The sequence below is a fragment of the Scomber scombrus genome, chromosome 7 (assembly GCF_963691925.1).
Source record: "Scomber scombrus chromosome 7, fScoSco1.1, whole genome shotgun sequence".
Classification (NCBI taxonomy): domain Eukaryota; kingdom Metazoa; phylum Chordata; class Actinopteri; order Scombriformes; family Scombridae; genus Scomber; species Scomber scombrus.
Window position 1 is genome coordinate 27,188,596 of NC_084976.1, and position 25,583 is coordinate 27,214,178.

Below are 25,583 nucleotides of genomic sequence, written 5' to 3' on the forward strand. Positions count from 1 at the left end.
ATTTTAAAAGCTTGTTATTTTATCCATTGTGCCAAATAAGTAACTGAAGCTGTCAAATAAATGAAGTGGAGTGGAAAGTTTAAAGTAGCATAAAATGGAAATAAGTACAGGTTCTTCAAAATTGAACTTAAGTACAGCACGTTAGTGAATGTACTTCTCTATTTCCATAACTGCTTCGGTATCTTAGTCTTTTTTTAAAAGAAAACAGAAGTGAAATTTCAAATTCCTTTAAAAAAAAAAATCCCCTTCCTACTTCTCCTGAAGTTGAAAATCTGGGAACAAATAAAGAATACGAGGAACTATTGGGAGTTATGGAGAAAACACAGTCTAAACAGTGTTAATATTTAATGGGCTCCGGGCCACTCTGCACTGAAAAAATTGGGCCTCAAGGTAAAAAAGGTTAAGAACTCCTGGTCTAAACTGAATGTCCATGTTTCTACAAGAATAGGCCATTAGAGCAGTTCATTTTGGCTTATGTATGGTATTTTCTAAGGAAATTATAAGTAACAACTGGAAAAGTGGTTGGGAGATGGTGTTTTTAATTGTCTATCTACACACCTGGATTTTATTGTAGTCAAGTTGCTGAGAAATAATTTCAATATTAGTGCAAAATACACACATGAGTTTCTTTTCCAGGCCCAAAAAAACTGTAACTTTTTATTTCTGCCCTTTAAATAAGTTGTATTTTCACTGAAAAATGAGAAACAGTATCCAGGATTTTGTCTATTTATTTTTATTATAAGAAACTGGTGTCTTCTTATCATTTAAGTACTTAAAAAAAAAACACATATAACCCACAAAATTTCACATTTCAACCTTAAAAAAAATGTTTTCCAGTAAGAATATTTTCTTACAAAGTGAGGATACATCTGCACAGTGCGATAAAGACAAAGCATCATAATCATCAAATATCCAAGTCATTGAAGCACTGAATCTAGCAGGAATTTATAACTGTGTGCTTAGCTGGATTACCACAATAGGCTCATTACACAAACTAAATCTGCACTAACATTTTGCACAGTAAGCTGCTCTTATAATCAGTAAGGCTGCAACTAATGAATATTTTCACTATTGATGAATCTTCTGATTATTTTTTTCTGATTCATGTATATAATCAATTGATCTTCATTCAGTGTATAAAACATCAAAACAGTAAAACATGTCCAACTTCCGAGAGTCCACAGTGAGGTCTTAAAGTTCTTACAGTATTTTTACAGCCACCTGAAACAAAACTTTAAAAAGGGCCTAAACTACACGATTAATCGTTGATCAAAATTGTTTCTGATTAAATTCCTGTCGATCAACTAATCAATCAATCAATCAATCATTGCAGCTGTAATAAACAGCAAATTACTTTTAGTCATTTTGAGTTTCGTTCATGGCTAATGCTCGAAGAAATGGGAAGTCATCCCAGAGAATAACTGAATCTGTTCCTTCTTCAGGCTCAATGTTATGGCATGATCCAAAAAAACACTGCTCCGTTGTCATCCCATCAGCTGCCATATTCTGGTAGCACTTTGGACTGAAGGATTCTTCTGTCTCCAGAAGGGGCTGTGTGGACTCAGAGCGCAGGTAGACATGATGAGGCTCTTTGGGCGGTGGGTTTGTGCAAGCACCAGAGAAGATTACAGTAGCATAGGGAACAGAGTCGCTGTTTGAACCAGAGTAGCCAGGGATGAAGGGTGAACCACAAATGGAGTCTCCAAGATCACTGGTGTCCTCGCCACTGTTTGACCACATGTCATCATCCTTTTTATTTAGTTTCATAGTTAGGTCCAGGAAGCTGAGGTGGGACAGATATATTGGATTTGGCTCATCAGTATCCAGGGAAGTTTGGGTATCCTGTAAAAGGAAAATACATTAGTCACTGGTGTACTTAAAGGGGTACTTTGACATCTTTTGTGAAATGAGAAAATTACTCCAGCCCATAAACCCAATAAAACCACAATGAGTTGTTTATATATAGTATATTATACACTTCAGTTATTGTATAGATACATTTTTATTTAGTGAGCTGTAGAGGTCCTGGTGGTTGCATGCTGTTTTTCTGTTTCCAGTCTTTATGCTATGCTAAAATTGAAGCTAAGCTAATCTGCTATGGTAAGATATAACATTTTCATACTGTACTTAGCATGCTGACGTGAGAGTGTTGTCAATCTTGTCATCTAACTTCATCTATTTACCAAAATATCAAACTATTCATCTAAGTAATATTGTACAGGGCCTGTATTACATTATTTATTGGCATTTTCAGTTGTAGGCTAATTGATTTTTGGCTAATTGTTAGTAGTGCAACAGGCTGTAAACACAAGATGTACATATTATCTCATTAAGTTCAGTTGCCTCTAGTGGTCTGATATGACTTTCTAACTCCTGAGCGAAAAATGCTCCACTATGTTCACCAGCTAATCAGTAACATTGTGTGTCTGTTGTTTGGTGCTGGGCAGGTAGTGTACTGTGGGTTTATTAGAGCTTTTTCCACTGAAAACAGCTGCCTGCTGGAACTGGCAACAACTCTGATGAGAGTAGTAAGACTGAGCCAAAACACAACAGTTGCCAAAAAAAAAAGAAAGAAAGAAGATCTTAAAGACAGTCAAACTCTTCATAGAGGGGAACCGTAGAGTTACGTCATGATTCTCTGTGGGTTTATCACTTATTTATATAAAATATTGAGAAGTGCAACTTTAACGTAACCAGGGTTTTATTAAATAAAAACCATTGCATCTTGCGCTGGTTAATTGTCCGTACCCGTGATGAGTCTGAAGACCATCTTTTGATGCTGCTATTTGCTGGATCTGGAACAGCTGGCCAAAAACGCCCCTTCAGCCTGCAAAAGATGATCAAACTGTATTGAGGATCTATGATCTTCAACATGAAGCTGTGCAGCTTAACACAGTGTATCTATGGTCTTACCTTTTTTGGTTGGAGAAACAAGTCATGACAATAAAAATAATCAAGAGTGAAAATCCAACACCAGATGCAGTGACAATCATCACAATAGCAACCGCATCTGAGGACAGAAAATACATTTACTGGATGAAATATCAGATGTGAGAACACAAGCTGTCTTGATCTCTCAGTCATGTTTGAAGAGAGCCGCTGGAATAAAATGACACCAACCAAAGGGCTCCATTTCAAAATGAATTGTTGACCCATTTCGGCTTCCACTGGGTGTGCTAACCATCAGGAAAGCTTCATACAGGGACAAAATGTTGAGGTCCTTCAGGATCACCCTCCTCTCCTCCAGGTCTGCATTCACCACTGAAATAACAGTCACCCATCAGATAGAGTCAAGTGCGTGGACATGTTTTAAAACAGCATAATTACCAGCTTGCACCTACCATTAATGAGTCCTTTCTTATCCCAGTAGATGACTTTATAGCTCTGGATAATTCCATTTCTTTGATCTAAAGGTATTTCATCCCATGTAAGCTCAATATGAGACTTCCAGGTATTCTTAATTCTTATTTTTGGGACCACAGATGGAGCTTCAAAAAGAAAAATCATCATGAGTGACTATAGTTATAGTGGGTTTACTGAGACAACAAAATTCAACACTGGATATTACAGCCTATGATTTGAAAAATCATTAATCTTCTATCCACAAGAGGGCATCATACTATCACACACCAGGCCTCTGCTTATACATTGCACAATATATGTGTTTTCTTTACTCGTGTGGCAAACTCTTTTCTCACTTCTTCAAAGTTGATGCTGTCTAATTCCCACACCTCTGCCTGCTCTTTGTGTGATCCTCCTTGTGTCTTTGGTGACTTACCCTTTTGTCTAGAGTAGGCATTAACAGTCTGAGGAAGGCCTATTCCATCCTTAAACCTAGGATACACAGAGATCCCATAGGGCTTGTATGGCTCAAAGCTGCCTATTGATGAGAGTGAAGAGGTTAGAGTGGATCAGGACCCATAAGCTCCTAACAGTGTGTACAGGCAGGTTGTGCACAAGAAAAAGAAGACCTTGCATAAGAGTGAATTCTTGTGCTGTCGGATGAACGCCAGATTAGGAAAGTCAAATCAAAGGTGAGTAAAATACGAAGGACATGATCCTTAAAACCTACAGTATAAATACTGTGAAATATACCTGTTATGGTAAGGCTTGACTGGTTTCTGTCAGCAATTTCAAACTGGATGAAAGAGCGATCTGTTTTTAATAAAGGTCTCCATTCCACTACGTAATCAGTGAGACCGGGAGAAATCAGGCTTTTCCACTGGACCAGTAGGGATGTGTCATCACGAGGAATGGCTGTAATTTCTGATATCGCAGCCGGAGCTACAGACACAAAAACACATGATGCACATTGTGTTAAAAATATGTCACACCTGAGCCATTTTCTAAGCTAGTATAAGCATGTTTAAAAAGGTCTGGTTTTACCTTTAGGTAGGTAAATACGAACTTCAGTCGGAGGGGATTTCCCTGCTGCATTTACAGCACTCAGATACACTTTCCTTGCTCTCCCAGGGAGCTGGAAAGCACAGCTATTCCCTGTAGTGGAGCACACCCGTCCCCTTTCACTTGGTACTTTTTGCAGTGAGACAATATATGACACATTTTGGCCGTTGGAGCGGAATTGTTTTGATGGCTAAAACAGAAAAAAACAGAGTACATATTTTAAAGGCTGACCTCACACACTCATCCAGAGCTATAACAGAAAATATATCAGTTTTGTGACAGGTGCCAAGCAACGGGTGATGTGTGTACCTTCCACAACAGGTGTGTATTGAGTTGTTTGCGCATGTGATCCCATGATACCTTCATCCATGAGTCTAGGCGTCCAGTGGGAGCTGAAAAGAAAAAGACGGCTGTCAACTTTGCAGCTCGTCAAAAAACCTGCACTTTTCACTCTTTTGAAAGTAGAAGTTTTCTATACAAGATAGGTTTATGGATTCGTTGCCAGAGTGTGCAGCAAAACTCAATATATCAATTCAGTCTGTGCTATAGAGCAAAGCAATGGGAGATGTAGAACATGACATTAGCATATATTGAAAAGGCTAGGAAATGGAAGAAAAGACGATAGATTGGAACATGTTAGAGTGACTGATTGTGTCACTCTGAATTGATCCAAGTCCTTACCACTCTCCAAGGTGACCCCGGACTGGCTGCTGCTCCATTCACTCCACGGGCTCTGTTGGTATCTGACTCTGATCTGGGCAAGGTACTGAGTCCCATGAAGGAGCCGACACTGGTCCACAGATCTCTTTGGCCTAGTACGGACCACAAGGATCTAAAATATAACCCACAACACACAAATCATAAAAATAAGACTCCATACACACATGCATCATATCCTTCAAACAGGTTGTATGTCTGCTTTTGGCCACTGTATCAAAAGTTAATCATAACAACAAAAATCTGGCAGTTTATATCGACACCAGAGTGATTTGTACTCACTGGTTCACTCCATTGGCTTCTGTCAGCAGTCTTAAGTCGTACTTCCAAGCTCAGGTGGAAATTATGCATCCAGGCTTGGTGCTGGGATAAGCACCAACTTAGCCTAAGGCATCCATACCTTCTAGGCACAACTTCAACCTTCAGAATCTTTGGTTGGTCAAACTTAGCTGAAATAAAACATTTAAACAGAAAAAGGCTTCGTGTAATTTAGGTTTTTTTCCCCCCCAATTGCTTTAGCTTTTCTAATATGTACAGAAAAAAGTACAAATTATATGAAAGGCAAAGCATACGTGGCCATGAAGATCTGAAGAGACGTTAAAATATGAATAATATAAAATATTTACTCCAAGAATCCAGGTACTGCAAAATCCATGTTGGGCACATTAAACAAACTCAAAACTTCAACTATGCCATAAAATGAAGTTAACATTGCTCCTATATATGAGTGGTTGCTGTACACTGAATGCCACACACATAGACGACCATAAGGTCATATTCAAATGTTTAATTAATGTGTCGGACACACTGGATGTATTTTTGTACTTTATATTACTCTCACTATTGGCCTGGGCACACTGCACAACAAAACCTCAAATATGACACAACATTATCCAGATTATCTGGGTTTTGGCACAGTCATTATTGAAATAATTAGAATTCTTTATCAACCAATATAATCAATTATTGAATACTGGACAATAGCTGGTAAATGAAACTTTGATGGAGGTTACAGGTTTTCTACAACAAGTGCGACAACATTCAATAAAAGCACATTTTCTATAATCCTCACCTGCACTGACAGGTTCCAAAGTGATATGTGCTGAGGTTGCCTCTCCAAGTTCATTCACAGCTTTCACATATATGTCCATGTCTGAGAACAGGACGAAGTCGGAGCGAGGGACCGTGTAGCGGTGGACTCCTGGTGGCAGATTGTAAGCGTGACTCTCGTTTGAGTCCCTGAAATGACGAAATCATAATGTGGGAAACACAGTTGCGCAACCTTACAGAAATATTATGTAAATGACGCTTCACACATTCCTGAAACCAAAATTACAATTTCTGTTTGGTAACTGTGGCGGTTGTATTTCCAGTAGATGTTTTGTTCAGGCAGAAGATTACCATATCTGTGTGTGGAGGGTGTACTTTGTGAGGAAGTAGGTGTCCTGCTCTCCGGGGTCCCATTTACACGTCAGGGTGTTTGGAGTGGTAAGGTTTGTCTGACAGCTGAGGTTTTGGGGTGCTGGAGGTGGATCTATGCATAAATACAGAGTAAAACGTTAACGGGAAAGGTGCAAATTGTTCACTTTTTTGCTCCCAAATTTATCCCTTTGAATTTGATTTACTGACAGCTGAGGGTCTTTATTTTCAGGGTCCTTGTATAGTGCATGCTGAGTCACTGTAACACTGTCATAGCATACTTGCCATTGTTGTTATGAGTAACACCTGTGCTTTTCCTATTGAACAAATCCTTTTCAAAGCTAGAGAGGCACAAGTGGAATTGATAACATTAATGACAGCTGAATCCCATTTAGTTTTTCCAAATTCATGAATCTGGTGTTTTGCATGATGGTTCACCAGTATGGCTTCATTGGACACTTAATGGAACTGAGCCACTGTTAATGTTATTATCTGTCGATCTATTGGCGGTCAGTTCAGGTTTCACTAAACTAGCCGATCATATCTGTGCATCATATCTTTACAACTTTACCTTTCAGTTTAAATGTTTTTAAAAAATGTAGTTTCCTTAATGTGTCTCCAGCCAAAAGTTTCAATTTTTTCATATGATGCATGAATGATATGATTTAATTTGTTGTTTTAGTTGTAAACTTATAAAACATCAATGTCTATCCATTCACCAAAATGCATCAGATCTTTCAGAGGGGGTGATGACAAATTTAATGTTCAAGTTAATTCAATTGTTAAACATTTAATTTTCAAGCATATTCCAATACATGTGATATTTCTCTTCAAATATGACCAAACATGTTTCACTGGTGGCACACGAAACTATAAAGGCAAGGTTATTTGATTATTAATGAGCAAACATGTAATAGAAGTTGAAATCTCTCTCACATCCAGCTCTGATCTCCACTCCTCCTACTATCTGACTGGGTGAAGCCTGGACACAGCAGGTGAGGAATGCCCTGGTGTAATTGAAGCTTGGTATAACAACCTTGGAAACCCTGCCACTCTCAGTGGCCACAGGGCTGCTGGGAAGGAAGCGATCGCCAAGGCGCCACTCGATATGAACAGCTTGTCCAATGACCAGAGGGCAGTCGTCTCTAATGACACAGGTGGCTGTGACAGGTGACCCCAAAGGCACCACTGACGAGGGCGTCTGGACCTTTGCACATGGTTGTATGTCATCCTCTAATAATGAGAAAATTAATTTATATCTCAGGGTTGGCACACATCTGGCATGTTGAAGAGGATCATTATTGGAAATGTCCTGTGTTTTGTAATTTATAACTATTATAAAAAAGGACAGAAGCTTTATATTCAATTTTGATAGAATCCAAGACAGAGGGCAGAAGGTGTGACTGCTGGTTAGGTATTTCCATTTAGATTTGCTATTTCACTCTGAGAGCAACACTCACCATTTCTCACTCCATTCACAAATGCCACCAGCATGACAATCACTGACACCCATGTGGATATCATGACGATAAAACCTGTTAGGCAGCCAAAATGAAATGCATTATTCTTAAATTACAAACTTCCATGCCCTATCAAAACAATATTTGAATCCCTCCTAGTTGTTACAAAATGAAATTTAAATTATCTGTGGTGAAAATAAATAGATATCCCCAACAACTCTCTGTACACAGTGTGTTTCTACTCTCATGCCATTCAATTAGAGGGATACAACTCCTCCAAGCAGACAGGAAAATTGTAATTGCCAGTTGTTAGAAGGTAACCAGCCTTGTTGGGCATGCGCTCCACAGCTGATTGGTCATGTATAATGAGCAGAAGATGGGAGCTTGTAAAATAAGCAGATGGGAGTAATTCTCCAGTATATTGCACTTGTGATATTAAGTCAGCAACCTGCCTTTTAAATTCAAGAATCAGTTGGGATTGCATTGCATTATTAGCAGAGGTGGGTGGAAGCTGAAATACTCACCATTCCACAAACATGAACGCTTTAAAATTCACTGAACTCTGGTTGCTGGCTCACAAAGCATCATCAACAATAACATGATGTGAAGGCCTGTTTCTCTGTGCTGTAATAGGAGGAAAGACAAAACCATTATAAGTGTGGGTCAGTGCTCAAAAGAGTCAATTAAGTGATGAAATGACTGACAGAACATTAATTTGACATATTATCATATATGGAACACCAGATAACATGAAATCTCCATATACTGTCTTAAAAAAATTCCCATCACGTGTGAAACATTTAATGACTGACATAACGTGGTTAATTACATTATGACTCAGATATACGCATGTGTGGTTTTCGGGCATTTGACATCACAGTTGAAATATATTTCACATATTTCACATTTGAAAGTGTTTTTTTTTTTGTGAGACTGATTTCACTCACGTATGAGGCAAAAACTACGTTTGTCTCGTTCATGATTCTCAAATGTTACGATTCGCTCTGTAAAGTCTTTGGGAATTGAACAGGTTTTATGGGTTTGGTCAAAACAAAAATGTTAAAGATGTAACTGTGGGCTCTGGAAAATTGTTATTGGCAGTTTACCTCAACTCACTACAGCTAATAACTTTTCTTTCATTATGTATTTATAACACAGGGCATTCATACATAAAAAGGAAATACATATAGCAATGTAATGACAGTGTGTATTTCCCTTTTTTTCTTTGTTTTTACAAGGCCAATCTTAAATCTAAATTTAAGGCTTGCAATTCATTATTAAGTGGTACTAAAAAAAAGAGGAAATTATTAAATGCAGCTAAGAACTCAACAGGGAGGAACGCTCTCATGTGCTGTGTGATCCTGTCTGACTGAGTTTAGCTAACCCATAATGGTTTCTTGAAATGCATTTCACAAGACATGTATGTGCACACAAGTTCACACGTACACGTAACACATGTATGCACGCATGTCCGCAGAGCCAGTAACTGAGAACACAACATTGACAAACTTCCTGTGGTTGGTTCTTTTAACACTTGATCTTAGTTTCCCTATTTAGGTGAACAACTGAAGAATCTATTGATCCTCAGGCTAAAACATGCAGGCTATATCCACAATTGTATTGCCCATGGACTCTTGAGTTTTCAATAGTGATGGTTTATTGTTGGATTTCCAGTTATTCTTCCTTCCATGTACCTCCTGGTCTAGAATAACGTTACATTTGGGTGGCAATGTTACGTTAAGACTGCCAAATTGCCAGCGATGTCACAAGATGGCATGAGATATTACTTGCAAAATGTGAAACTCATAGACAGATTGCTGCCCTCAGGCCACAATAACCTGCCTTTTGGTGAAGTCAGTGTTAAAGAGATGTGAGAGAAATGGACATTCTTATCAGTCGTGTGCATAAAGGCTTCTTTCCTTTTAAGAATTCCTGCTTTCCTCTAACAGGCTTGTAGTTCTGACAAAAGGCAGTCGAGAGAAAGAGAGGTAAAGAAAGAAAGAGAAGATGCTATGAAATTTAGAGTGTATTTTGTCAACAAATACAATTTGATATACTTCAAATGAAGACAGGACTGGCTATTTTCACTGTATTGGCCAATTGTCTTACTAATGTATTGATCAAATTTGGTTTCTGGATTAATTTCTTGTTTGTCAGTGAGTCATGTCACTATGTGCAGTGAAAAATAATGATTTTGCTATAGCCACCATATGTTTCCTTTCCCGTTATTGTTGGGGGTTACAAAACGCCCACTTTCATGATTTAGCAATATCCTTGGCAGAGAGTGCAATGACATACTTGCCACTATTTCCCCCTTTTGGTGTTATTTCCCACACTAAAACCGTTTATTCTAAATATGGTATTTGGGGAGAGAAACATTTTTAGTTTATAAAGTTTTTAGTTTTTAGTTTTTTAGTTCTTGTATTTAAACATTAAAAAATCTTTGGACAGACTGATCATTGTGGTCAGCAGCTGTAAACTCCCATCAGAAAAGAAGGAAAACAATCTGTTTCACATCCTCTTTTTTTATGGATGGCAAGAATATACAGGTCCTCCAAAATGTATGCACAAGCTAATATGCCTGCATGCAAGTTTCACATGTTTATGTAAACACAGCTGTTTTTAAAGCATATTGTACATATTGTACGCAAAAATGAAGAAGCTTCAGGTTGCCTTCAATGATGCATTCAGAATCGTGCTTAAGCTTTCAAGATTGCAGAGTGCTAGTCATATGTTTGTTTTTAACAATGTCCCGTACCTTTCATGCTGTGTTGAGGATGTTAACGTACAGATTAATGGTTTGGTTAAATTAATCAAAAAATGAAGTTGTAATGGCATTAGCCCAGCCGACACAAAGTGACACAAGATACTCCTTTTGTCTTTGGAGTCACTGGAACACATGTCTGTATCTGTTTAACCATGTACTGTGTTGTCCTTGTATTGACTTGTTTTATATTTATTTTATTTTATTGATTTCGACCTGTGCATGCGTCCGAAATAAAGTTTCTGTTTCTTCTTACTGCTTACTTCTTCTTCTTATGCTACTACCATAGATACATAGTAACATTATGAAAACAGTCACAAAGTTATTATTTCCTTAAAAAGTAAACCTAAGAACAGTACTGATTGTTTCTTGTTTTTTTTTTTTTCTCTCTTATCGATACACCTACAAAACTTGAATTTACCATTTGACACCTCTTGAGCAATGCACTTCACGTAATTTCATTTTAAAAGGAGTATATCATCTTGGAACTGTTAAAAATAAAACCCAAATATTTGAAGATCCTCTATAACAGCAGTATTTCATATATTTAAAAAACGCACTGGCATTATTAGACAGGAAACTACAAAGAATGATTTATGTCAAAAGTACAGAATGGCCTGATTAAAGCTGATAAAGCTGGAGTTATAAATAAAATTAAGTTGAGCGGTCTGTAAGTTGAATCAGTCAGCAACTATCCAGTGTGAACCTATGTCATCTGGAAACAAGTTTTGTGAAGTTTCTCTTTTCACTGTGGCACAACTATCAAAATGAAAGGAACAGCAAGTCGATTGATGTGAAGATAAAGGAGAGCCATCAGATAGGCTTGCCACTCACCACAGCAGCTGCAGCAGACCCAGATAGACGAGAGGCTCTCATCAGCCCGGATAGAGCCAGATGAAACACTGTGGCTCAGTGTAGCTCAGACTGGAGGACATATGCGTGTTAACCAAGCAGCAGCAGCAGCGACAACAGTAGCAACATCCTTGTTTTCATTTTGTGAAACTTCACTATTTTTACCAGGAAGAAACACATGACCAATGGGGCCCAGTTCTGGGAAGGAATAGTAGGGTGTTTCAATTCAAGGCTTTCAAAAAAGAAGAGTTATATTTATATAGTTCCAAACTAACTAAAATAATGAATCCTGGAACAAATTTGATAATTCTTTACAGGTGATAATGGATGTTTATTTATTGCATAAAATGCTTAACCATTCTGACATTTTATGAGAAATGGGAAAACAATTAAATATGGATGGTCTCTTCCAATAAAGTGTTAATACGGCGGCTACAACATGACTCCAGGGAACCTTAAGATAGAATGCAATAAGTCTGGTTCAGACTGACTCCTCTGCATTGAGCAGATCTGCTGTATCACAAGGCTGTCTCAAAATGCACTCATCTCCCTCTCCGTGCCTGTTCGAGCCTTTGTCAGCATGGTAATAGAACAAGCTCTTAAATGGGATTGTAAACTGTCCCATGACCCCTCAAGGGCACTTGAAACTACTTGCCATGTCACGTTTATTAGCTTATTAAATTGTAAAATGATTCTCCGTCTGAGGCTTCACCTAAATGGTGCGCAAAGCGAGCCGGTGAGGTCACCTATTCAACTTTTAATCTAACAGCTGTATCCCTGCTCGTTCAGTCCGCTGTCCTCAAAAACATAATGGGAGCTAGCTGTTAATCAAGAGGCCGCTGGAGGAAGAATTAAAGGCATGCAGTGGTAGGTTTCTCAATAGGCGTCAAAGGGAGAAAAGAAAAGCAGCCTCTAATTAAAAATACATTAACTGGTTATCATGCGTTGACATATTTTGCTTGATCTTTTTTTTCCTAATCAGCAGTAATGAACGAAGTGTTCTCCATCCACTGGGTATTACATGCTACATTTCAGTGAGCAGTAAAATTAGCCGAGGGCCCCCGAAGCTAAGTTGAACTGATGAAGCTTTGCTAGGTTTGATTACGGCTCTTGTACTGTACTTAATTAGAATACTGTCTCCTCTTTAGATTCTTATTCACATTAGAGATGTGACTAACCCCAAATTAGTCACTGCTGGAAATATCCTCTCATATCTGTCTACTATTATGCAGAGAATTACTGTTGTTAACTGCAATCAAAACTACTGTAATCATGGCTTTTGTTAATAACGGATGCTTACATTCAGATTTAAAAATATTTAAGGCCAGTTCTTTTACTGCTTTCTGTTGAAATGATCCCATCCTACCACTCCGCTCAACCCTACAAGTCAAAATCAATATACTGTACTGAGGGTTTAACACTGAGGTAAATTACAGATTGCATCTATAAAGAAATAATTGTTTCTCTAACAATGCATGAAAGTGTTCTCAAATAATAATATATAACCTCAGAACTATCAGCCAGAGATATTTATGTGCTATTAAACACTCAATACCCGCCTCACAGCAGTAATTACTGACCAGACCTGCTAGGACTGGAGGTGTTTGCCTTTGCTTTTGAGTATTATACAGTGAAGAACCCTTGCTGCGAAAATTGGTCCTTCACATTAACACATTTTAATGGAACACAACGAAGAATAGTTTTAAATTGTAGATCAAGAATGAATTTGATAAAATCTTTTAAGATTAAAAAAAAAGTGCATGAAATGAGACACGCACAAACACACACACACACACACACACACACACACACACACACACACACACACACACACACACACACACACACACACACACACATGAACTCTTTCCTTTGGGGAAAAGTGTGAGATATGGCGTTAAGCTCCTGAAGAAGCTAATTACTTGACCATGTTAAGATAATAAAATATATATTCATGTATACAGTATTGTATTGGAAATGGACACAGCACAACCATATTATCACAACTCCCAGATGGAGGAACCGTCCTGAAAAGAGACAATGTGGGTGTTGTATGTGATTAACCTTCTGTTCATTGTTATAATCATCAGATCGCACACTTGCACAGTAAAGCGTCCTGTTATATGTATTCAAATCACACAAATGTCTGTATCCCGTAATGCAGCTTTATTGTAACTGGTCAGCATCAATTAAATAAGAAGGATCCTGATTCAGTCATGAGCTTAATGTGTCTCCATACCCCAGCTGCACACCAAGGATTGTGGCCTCTTCTGCTTCACTGCTATTTCCACCATGTGGATTGGTCGAGAGAGAGAGATGAGAGAGAGAGAGAGAGAGAGAGAGAGAGAGAGAGAGAGAGAGAGAGAGAGAGAGAGAGAGAGAGAGAGAGAGAGAGAGAGAGAGAGAGAGAGAGAGAGAGAGAGGGGAGGGGGTCAGTCAAGCTTCGACTCACGCTCTTGCACCCAATCCACTCCTATCTAGTACCTGTCACACACTGGCTGCAAAATGGAATTGACTATTGATTTCCCCCTTACCACCATCCACGCTTACCACAGGTCAGTTGTGCTGGCAGGCTATAGTGGGCTCACAGAGAGCCTCATGTGGGACAGCAAGAGGAGAGAAAAGGAACAAGAGAAGGAAAAAAAACTCACATTACAACACACACATAGAGAGACAAGCACAGACACACACACTCTTATTAACCGCAGTGTTTTTCTGGGGTATGTGTAAAGGAGGAAGAGGAGGTGTGTGTTACAACATGAGCAATGAAAAACACTCAGCATGGCAGAGCGTTTAAAAACCCAAGGTGGGATTTGTTGGGGTGGTAGAACAAGTGGATTAAGCCTGAGTGAAGTATTGTTCACTTTTTTTGGCTTATGACCCTTTAAAATATAAAATAGATCAAGTATTGTCTACGTGTGAACACTCATCACAGGTAATGGCAATACTGTGCAAAGTGTGGCACCATGTTGCCTCCTTAAACGGTATAATTTGAATGATTTTCAGTTGTGTGAAGAAGTGAAAGTATTTCACAAGAAGGCAAAAATAAGAGAAACATCAGAAAAATACACCCAGCTATGAAACAGAATCTATTCACCCTTCAGATATACATCTGACCTGCAGGTCAGGAACCACTGAAGAAGAGGACTATAAAATGAGCAGATAGAAGTTTCATGATTACCATTCAGAGAGCCTATCACTGATCTGCAGATACTCAGGAATATATATGAGGCTGATATGTATGTATATATAAATGTATACACACACACACACACATATATATATATATATATATATATATATATATATATATATATATATATATATATATATATATATATGAAAGTCCTTGAGCTTTAAGATAGCAGTCTTGTGCTGAGGAGGTGTTTGTTGTTCAGTCTCTGCTTGAAGGCTTGAACACTACTTGATGTGATGTCTCTGACTACAGCAGGGGGAAAGCTGTTCTATGTTGTTACAGCAAGTTGTATGAGAGTTATTTGAGAGTGTTGTCTTTTTCCATGTCAGAAATGAGTAGGAAGTGGGCTTCACCACAGTATGATGACATTTAGGTCATAGGTTGTGTTTAAGTCATGCCAAGTACCACATGGTGCGTGGTGGCCATGGCAGCCACTTTTACTTCTCATACACACACTGGCAGATTCTGACATCAACAGATGGTGAAAACAAGCACTGATATTTGCCAGAGCATAGTCTGCAATAGCTTTTCAGAGTGACAACACCACCATTTCCACCTCTCAGAACAAGTTAGCCAAGGTCGTGCTGGGATTGAACCCAAGGGCACATGCTGGCAAACAGCAAGTCCAACAGCTCCGATGGTTACCCTTGAAGGATAGAGCTGTATAAATACAGCTCAGTGTAGTACATAATATTTATACCAACAGAGACGCTGAGTATATGTCAAAGACCACCTCTGTAGAGTTGGGGGAACTCATGCCCACCAGACTAGACCAGTGTTGCCAGCTTGTGCTTGCTGAGGTTTAAAACCAACATGGGTGCCTTTTCTTTAAGGTTTCCACAATACTAGGACTTGTAATATGTTGCTTTTGCATGACAAATAAATAACTTATGACTTTAAAAATTAGATCAATTCATGGCTTTTGGGAAACCTGGAAATGTAAGGTTGCAATTCTGGTTAGAATTTGTATGTAATTTGTACTTTATGTTTTGGATGTTTGATTTAAAGTAATTTTATTGATAATGACATCATATTTATTGCTTTTTTTTTTATATCAAAGACAACATCGGAAATATTGTCATGGACTTTATTTTATCATCTTTGACATGTTTGAAGTCGTCTGGGATTTAATGTCCTTCTTCTTGTGAGGCCAAATTAACTAAGACCTCTAAGAAATGTCAGAACACAATATCAAAGAGAGGTATTCAGTCTCCACTGTATTACCATGCACTGATACAGTTTGAATGGGTTGTCTAAGATGTTCATATCCATTCATATATTTAGTCATTTAGGTGATTTTTGAGAAAAAAAGTAGTCAAAAACTGAGCAGTGCAAGGATCACTAAGCACTTACTTGAGTGTCACCACTTTCTCTGTAGGCTCTATAAACTTTTATTGTGTGTTGGTCTTTGGACAATGATCCAACTTAAATAGAATCTAAACTGGCCTGTGGACCGTTTTGTTGGGATCTGTTGGGGATGCCAGCACACAGGGAGTACCAGCATGTGAAACCAGAAAGCTTGAAACTTAAAGATAAACAGAAACAATCGATGCCAACCAGAATTAGAGGGGCTGTGTCTGTTGGTGTGCACCGTGTTTGTGGGTTTTCATTAGTGTTACTTAGCTGCTGCTGCTGATTGCTAAATGTGCCCAGTATAGCTGCTGCTTTATCTATTAGAGCTACAATATTTGGCAGTTTTCATTGTTTTATATGCCTCTTTATAACAACACAAAAGTATCCATTGTTCAAGGTTGTGAAGGACTATGCAGCACCTCAGTGTTTGCACATTTATCAGGCAAGCACAATGCTCTCTGCAGACATGATGAAGAGCGTAGACTTGCAGCCAAGCTGGGCTAGTCCAAAGGCGTGTAGCTGAAAAATTTCATGCACAATGCATCGTGGTTCAGAATGTATTAGCTATGAAGAGCAGACTCTTTTAGCAGCGGACATTTTCAGTGAACTACAGACATCAGCACTGACTGAATGCCAACATACATAACAAGTGGGTTAATGTTTGTTTATACAGAAAGCTGACATAATACATGTTCATATAATTGTTTGATGTACTGTTTTATGTGTGTCTTGCAAGGTGTCTTTGAAAGGTGCCTTTAAATAAAATGCATTATTATTACTACTTCACAATATCATGAGAACGAATAAGATACAAATAACAATTGCCTGTTCAATTTTTGTTGAAACTTAGATTTGCTAGTTGAGACTGTGTCCAACATGTGGACAGTTTGTAATACGAAATATGGGAGAAAATAAGTAACATAGAAATACATAGAGGAGCGTCGCTGCTGCTACAAAAATAAAATACCTCATACACTGCCTCAACAAGCTGAACCTTGTGAGCTTTACAGAATTACTACTGATTGCGAGGCTGTTGTACTGGACTGCATTATTATTTTAGATGTATAGTTCTTAATGTTTTTCATCTGATTAAACCAATTCTGGGACAGACTCATAGTCACAATAGTGCCGTAAATGACGCCTATTACTCCACATGGGGTTTGTTGTCAGCCATCTTATCCGACTGTGTAAAAGCTGAATATACATACCTGCACAGCAAGGGACAGGCTCTGATATGAAGGGACGTCAGATTTATTTGTCAGTCACTTTATGCTAATACCCCTCCTGTCTTTGACGTTGTGACATCAGCGAGCAGCCGGCGATATGCTCGTGGTGTATTAAAGATCGTCATCTTGGGTTTTTACAGTCCACATGTTTACACACAAAGTTGATTATTCTCTTCCTGCTTCTCTCACCTGCCCCCTCTTTTCTCAAACTGTGCAAGGGGTCATTAAGTCATTGATCGAGGGTAAAGAGGCAAACTGCAGGATATTATAGCGTGCATGTCTGTGGTAATCAGTCACCGTGTGTTTTGACATGCACTTCATCATTCATGTGATACTCTATCAAATGGTCTTATGCAAGATATACTCAACTTTTAGGTTTTTTGCATTTCCATATGTGTGGTTTCCAGGTGGCCTTTGAACTAGCTGCCAGCTGCTGCTGAACTTCTTCTGCCCAACCTGACATTATGTATGATGTATGATGTATGGCCCCTCTCAAATGCTTTCCTTACCGCTGCCCATAAACAGTTGATTGCTTTACTTTGTTCTGTCACTCATTTCCTTATTCACGTTCTGGATGAGTGTTCATAACCGGCTCACTCTTTGGCTCCTGATTGATTGATTTATGGGTCGATTAGTGGATAACCTCACCCGCCTACTATTTCACACACTCAAACATCTCAGTGAGGAATCAAAGCCAGGGGTTGACATGTGAAGCATTTCTTCAATTAATCTTGCCTCACAAAAATTCTACCCGTGCTTCCAGAAAGAGTAGAGCAAAGATATATATTAAAAATTTGCTGATACAGTTACCCAAATTCAAAATGTAAAGCTGCATTTTAAAACACCTAATTTTCTCCATTAGAAATGCCAGACTGCCAGTAAAACACACCATCACTGAAAGGCTATTTGGAGAAATTAGCATAACCACTAGTAGTACTTGAAAACAACAGATTGTAAACAGATTATGGGATTTGTCAAAGGCTGACCTTCTGTTAAGCAGCACCTGTGTACAATGTGAGCCAAAAGGATACATACCAATTAAAACCAACAGATGGCACTCTGGTAACATCCAGATCTCACTGACACATCTATGATGACGGGGGAAAAACAAGGGAAGCACTAATAATTCTAACCATTTATAGATTTTATATATTATATTTGAAATGTATACGGCCACTTCCTTTGTTCTCTACTACAGGTAAACTTATTCAGGAGCTTGTACACAGGTAAGCTGAACATTGAGAGTAGAGGCAAAAACCCACAAAATAGACAGATTCTCAAAATGCTTGCTTGTTTGTTTACTTGGACAACTTTTGACAAGGACATGATTTGACAAGACGGCCAAACTATGTGTCAAAACCTTTAGTTCACTGACTTAGTTTGGGCCTGATTTTGGTTTTATCAGACGTATAAGACCAGATATAAAGTTACCTGGAGCAAACCGTTTGACATTGAGGTGTCTGTGTAGGGACTGAGCATGATGGCCGGGGATCCGAATCCTTTCCGGTCTACCAACATCCGAGCCGTGGCTAGTAAGAGCACTGACGTGGTCTCTGTTGGTGAATCGAGATGAGCCAAGGCGAGGGACTTCTCTTCCCGGGCCATATCCAGTCAGACCAGGACCCCTCTGGTAAGTGCCATGACCCCTGCTTTGAGGCAGGTTGAATCCGCTCAGAGACATGCCATGTCTATTTGGGACAGAGCCATCAACAACAAGGTCATGCTTATTGTAGACAAATGAGAGCAGCTTGTTGCGACCTTGAGGATCCCGATTCACAGGGTCAGACTGGCCCGAGGCTTCAGCCAGTGTTGGAGGGGCAACATGCTTGACTTCCTCAAAATTGGACTTGTGGTTACTAACAGAATGTCCTCTGGGAAAGCTGAGCAATTGGTCAGTGGTGTATTCAGTCTGAACTGGAGTGTAAGTGCCATGTCTCTGAAGCAATGTGGTTGATTCAGAACTCCTCGGGTCAGCTTGTTTATGTGTCCAGTCATATAAGGGGCTCACTGCCGGCTGATTTGGTCTGTAGTGTGCCATGTTAGGCACATTGTTATTGTAAATGGGAGGTCTTAACAGGCTTGGGCTAGGGTGCATCTCAAGGTGAGCTTGCCCTGACAGATCCAGGGCACCATGGACTCCAGGATAATCCAAACCCATGGCAGCTGCACGGGCTATAGCAGAAAAAAAAATATGCTGAAGAATGAATTGTATTTACTTAATTGTTGTGAGTGTCAAATATATCTGCTAATTGGTAATTATAAGAAAGTAGTAACATCAATCAAAGTGCACTACATACCTCTTGCTGTTTTAGCACAATACACACCTCCAGCTGCCACAGAGTGAAGTCCAACAGCGCTACAAGACAAAAAAACAAAAACAACAAACACTGTAAGCCAAACAGCACAACACTCAGCAGCTATGATTGTTTTTTAACCACAGGAAACATTCAGGTTTAAAATACCTAAGAAAAACCACCAGAGGCACAAACATCCTGCAGTTATGTCAGCATAAACTTCACAGCCATGCAATTACTGAAACACTCGCCCATCTTGACCTCTTTTGCAGCCACTCTAGCTGCCCAAAACGTCACCCTGGCTTGATTTACTAATTACAGACAGCTGGTTGTCATAGAGCCCAGAAACCAACCACTGAATCCAGTCAGCCACTGGCAAATTGCTTCATTACAGGCAATTAGTTAAAATGCATGCTAGCAGCAGAATTCAAACAAAACAAGATATTTTTTGTAATTTTTTAGTTTTAGTGAAGTGAAACACACTTAAAACATGGCAGTGTTAGCAGTAGCCATAAGAGTCATGCAAATATTAATGGTTTACTAGGAAATCACTGCAATTTTGCCATTTCTTAATTATATAACAAACTGAAGAAAAAACAGCAAATGAAATGTCCGAATAAAATTAGGTAAAACATGTAAGAGTGTGCAAATAGGCTCTTTGCTATCCTAGCATAATTCATAACTTCACCTCAAAACTTTAAATTACCTGATCAGGTAGTGAATTAAAACTTCTAATTCACTAGACCTAAAACCGTGATAATGATATACGATTTCCGCATGATTACCGTAACCACCACACATTTAAAATGATCTCATTAAGCTTGACCTCTTTAATTAAATGGTTCAAAGAACACAGAAAACATTCGGAGGTATAAATACAGCAGTAACTGTAGATAATTTGTCTTTTGTTTATCGTAAATATGTGCAATTTTACAACTAATTGAATCCGAATGAAAAGGCGAATAAAAAAAGCACAATTAATAGTTTTATTTTAGAGAGAAAGAAGCAGAGCTTGGATTCCTGCAGCTGAGTGTGTCTGAGCCGACAATGAAGCAGCTGAGAGCAGTGGAAGCATTTAATAATTCACCCAAATTATTTCTGTCAGGACTGACAAGCTAAACGGGGGCTTGATTTAATTCTGTAATTGCACGTTCACCTTTACCCTGAACCCATACTTTGGTAATTAATAGGCCCGAGCTTTATTTGAAGTGTGGCACAGCAAGTAATGGAATTCAAATTGCAGGTGATGTGAAACCAAAGATGTGAATGCCCGCTTGGCCAAGGTGCTCGTGTTATTTTTCTACTACAGTGTCATCAGGGGAGAGCAATGCCAAAAAATGGCATCGACCCTCAATCAACCTACAGACTTAATCCTCTGCTCATGCACTTCGAAGAACATCTGTCTTCTGTTAAGGATGGACTAGACATGTCTTGAACTTCGCTATTTGACTCGTGGGCTTCTAAAGGGCATGCAGGTCTTATAAACAGGAGGTGGCTTGTCTATCAACAAAGCAACTATACTTTGCCCTGTACTGACTGACATCAATAAAAAAAATGAAGCAGATCTATATCTCATGTGGAAGAGGTTGATTCGCTTGACACACGCCCTCTGGAGGTAGGTGATTGTATACGAGGTCAGCAACAGAGGATCAGTGCTCCACCTCTCAACCTCAGGGTGAGGATGAGCCACCTTGCTCGGCTCAAATGGCCCCTCCCTCGGGCCTCATTTGTGACGAACAGGAGGTCTGCGGTGTCATTTCCTCAAGATGTTGACACAGACAGAGCAGCCTCACCGGACTGCCAAATGACCAGTGAACTCTGACACTGGAAGGACACAATGTCATAGTAATGGCTGTTTCATCCAAAAAGCAGCGTGTGATATGCCTGCCACTAGATTCCTAATGAAACCACTAACATTTGTTTTGGACTAATTTTCCAAATTCATGTAAATATGTATCAGAATCAATTAGGCCTAATAATATACAGTCCTTAGAGGATTCACATCAAAGCACATAAGCACACAATCCAATTAAGAGTGTTTACTGTTTAGATTGAAATGCTCAGCGTTCCGCTCTTAAACCCAATCCGCATATCAGTAAACAGTATTTGCCAGAGTGTCTTTTCCAGTGGTTGTGTGTGGGCGTATGTGTATTTGCACACATGTTTGTATATGCGAGTCAAGACAGAGATAAAGAGTGAAAGTGTACGCAGCCTCGCAATCTTTAATATGTTTTTGGGCATTTGTTTTGCATGTCAGTAGATCTTCAGGACTCCATCTCCAATGCAGAGGTTGTAGACCGCAGGAGAGTTAGTACGCTACAGTTGCTATTTTTAAGTTCTTGAAAGCACATTGAATTTTCTCAGGAAGGGAAGTTTACACATTAATTCTGGAGCAATGTTTATCATCTATCATATAAGAGGACATTTTTAAGAATTCAAGTGTATAACGTGGTTTAAACTATGTAGGATGAAGAGCCTGAATAATAATTTTCTTAATTCTAGCAACCTTTATTGTCACCAACATCTGGATGAATAACCTGGCAGGTAATAAGTGTTTTACTGAATTTCAGGCTTCTTTTCCTTCACATTTTCTACTTTCGATTGCTGCTTTCTCATTCTTCCTCTCACCACTGCGGACAACAGATACTGAACTCTTTGAGCTCTAGGGCTCAGGCTGCCTCCAAAGCATGAATAGCAATCAGCAGAGGGAGCGAGGGAAAGGAGAGGAGGAACAGAGAGAAAGAGAGAGAGACACGCACACAAAGAGCAACAGTTCCCCTCCTAAAAAAACCCTAAAAAAACCCACACTGAGTGAAATATCAAATGTGAAAAAATGACGGAGAGTGATCGTGGAAGAGGAAGCAAACCATTTGTTTCCACATTACTAAATTAGCAAGGCCTCCAATTCATCTCCTGTTCATACAACATTCATTATAGTGGCTTCCCTGCACCAGGCGTGCTGAGCCTGCGATTTGAGACAACAATTAATTTTTGGAGCCTGCTTTTCACATCTTTTAACTAACTGAACATAGACTATTGGTTGCAATCTGTCCCTCTCTCCAGGCTTTCCGAAACAAGAAAAAAAGCGACAACAAGATGGTGTAAGGTCTTAAATAGAATTAACAATGAAACTGTAGGAATGGTTCTTTTAAATTCCATACCAATTAAGAAAAAGAGCAGTCAGCAATATTGCTTGTGATATCCCAAACAAATGCGTCTTGCGGATGGTTCCAGCATGCATTGGGGACACAGTCACCTGTCAGGCCTCATTTGGATGTTGTGGATTCCACTTTGCATGGTGCTGTCCCAAACCATCTCCCCAAGCTCCACTCAGCGTCAGGGATTAATTAGCTATGTCTATTGCTACAGAGGCCGGGAAACCCAAGCAGGCTCGTCAAGAGGAAGAAGGAAAAGAGTAATAATGACTCAACAATGGTGTCTTTTCTCTCTGTTTTTGCTATCCAAGCAAAAGTTATCCCCCTAATTCCCATGATGTTCAGCAGCAAAGCCTGACAAGTTGAAGTATGGCTGCAAATCAACATGAGACAAATCCCCATGCAGCTCTATATGTGTAAAGTGTGATGAAGTAATTATGCAAGTCGGTTTATAGTTTCACAGATACTTTCCGCTGTTTACTTTCTTCAATTCAAAGTATTGGTGTATTTTACCACAGCTTTCACATACTGTATGTTTCCTACTACACATACTGTACATATGTATTAAAGATTTAACATTTGTCTACATCAGGTGTTGGTTATTGCTTTTCCTTAAAGGCAGAATTTATCTAAGATTGCTGCCAGTGTGTCAGCCTGTTGTTTTTTTAAATACAGTGGCTCTCATTATTTTAACAATAGTAATAATATTACATATAAAGCAGTAGTCATAGTTTTACTTTCTATATTATTTCAAGGTTTCATTTCACTTTCACTCTAATCTAATTCTCTCTCTTTAGTTCTCTTTAGCATTTTTAAAAATCTTTTGGACATCTGTCCTTTAAATATTTTTGAACACATCTGTATCAGATACAGATGTGAACATGAATTGAAGTTCTATCCATTCTCTCCACAGACAGAGTGATGTGACTAAGAGTGGGAGAACTTCTACAGCTTTGATGAGCAACACACTCTGGGTTGAATCATTAGTAAAAAAAAAACAACATAATTTAAGTATGACAGAGAAAGTGCTTTTCAGCAAAAACATCAAACAATTCTGTTTTGTCCACTGCTAATGGTGGAGAGTAATAATACAATCTGCAGTTTAAATCAATTTACTTTTGTATTCTGGGTCCATTTTGGATTCATTTTGCAACAGTGGCCCCATGTTTTGTTTACAGCTGTAACAATTGTGAATTTGCCACAGCTCAGATTTATGCCTCTGACTGCCTTCTTCTTTATAGCGATGGCAGCTGAGGCTCATGGGTGTTGGACTATTTGGAGCCTTTCATGAAAGTGACAAACATGACATATTTAAAACTATATATATTTGTATATGGTTCTTAAGTTACCCAGGAGAGTCATATGTTTCTGTGTTAAGTAACACTGCTGATATCATTAAAGACATTTTTGTAAGGTTACTGCAGAACTGGGAAAAACCCTTTCGGAAACCAGCAACTCTTCCCACTTTCCAACTGTGAAACATTTTAGTAATGTCCATGGCTTGTTATGCTTCTATAATTTAACTTGATTTTAATGCCCTCCCTTATTTATTTTACAGTAGCTGACATTATGCATTTGTTGGCCATGTTTTTAACTTTACAGTCCATCGGCCTCCTACTGATGAACACTAGTCTACATTCCCTGAATCCCATTTTTTCCATGCTCTCCATGTACCCACCTTAAGCCATTTAATCCGGGCGCTTGTGGGTGAGTGACAGATGGTGACAGGCGATTCTCCTGCACAAAATACATCAGTGATGAATGAGGACTCATAGGTGTCACGACTTGGCACTGAAATGACCCACTACCATCAGTCTAAGGCACTATCATAATTATCTAACTTACCATCTGTGAAGCTCTTTATTAGAGTTCAGGCGAGATATAAGGATGACTCTCATTTCTGGACAATGAACTTACTTGGACCTGGAACAGCTCTGAATGCCCCATAACTAGGAAGCCAGGAGCATGTGCTCTATTTGCTGGCTGTGACACCCTGTGAATCAGCTAAATGTCTGTGGGTGTAGGCCCTGTGGATAATGCCAGTCTGATGTACTGCACATCTGGACATGTCCTGCAGTTATAGCAATGCTGCTGGTGTGGTAGGTGGTTATGTTCTGGAGGCTTTTTGCTACTGCACCAAGTAGCACAATGAAGCAAGCAGTCAAAGAAGGAAAACATTGAAAGGAAGAAAGAACACTGAAATAGACAGAGAGCTCTTGGGCTCTGATAGCTTGATTCCCCTTCCATCACCTCTATCTCACTGAAAACCAGACAAATATTTCTTTCACCCGCAAAGACAAAAGTGGAGTGGTGGAAAGTCAAGGTCAAGCACTCCCTCCATTGTCTCCTTTTTAGCCTGCAGAGAAGGGTTGTGCCTTTAATGCAAGGGTGGAAGGTGGTCTTGGCGGTAATTGGCCTCCGTCTCATTAATGAGAGGTGGACAGCTGTTGTGGAGGGCAAGACATTGACTATATTGATCGTATCATCACAAATAAACCTCACAGCACTCACATTCTGCTTTTCTGAATTCTCATATACTCGTTGTCTTCACGAGGAGGCAGTATTCAAGTATCACCTCGCTGTCTTTGATGCTGCAGGGAACAGTGTTATTGCCTAACAAGCTTCACTGATTCATTTATCATACCAAATGTTATGTTTTCAACACAGGAAATATCAGTATGAATTGGGATACGATTTAGCATGTCTTCTGAGAATGCCGAACATGGTTGCCATTGTTACAAAA

The 25,583-nt window shown here is 39.1% G+C and overlaps 1 protein-coding gene across 1 annotated transcript; it reads right to left on the reverse strand.

Annotated features, from left to right (window-relative positions):
- Positions 1-752: 752 nt before the first annotated feature.
- On the reverse strand, positions 753-11,706 carry csf3r (colony stimulating factor 3 receptor). Its single transcript, XM_062423045.1, has 17 exons — positions 11,599-11,706; positions 8,525-8,624; positions 8,001-8,075; positions 7,477-7,773; positions 6,523-6,655; positions 6,194-6,360; positions 5,404-5,570; positions 5,086-5,236; positions 4,714-4,796; positions 4,387-4,594; positions 4,096-4,284; positions 3,779-3,880; positions 3,342-3,488; positions 3,121-3,261; positions 2,914-3,010; positions 2,749-2,827; positions 753-1,842 (listed from the first exon to the last, which is right to left on the reverse strand). Exons 3-17 carry the CDS (start codon positions 8,062-8,064, stop codon positions 1,357-1,359), a joined length of 2,511 nt encoding a protein of 836 aa, XP_062279029.1. The 5' UTR covers positions 8,065-8,075; positions 8,525-8,624; positions 11,599-11,706; the 3' UTR covers positions 753-1,356.
- Positions 11,707-25,583: the final 13,877 nt, after the last annotated feature.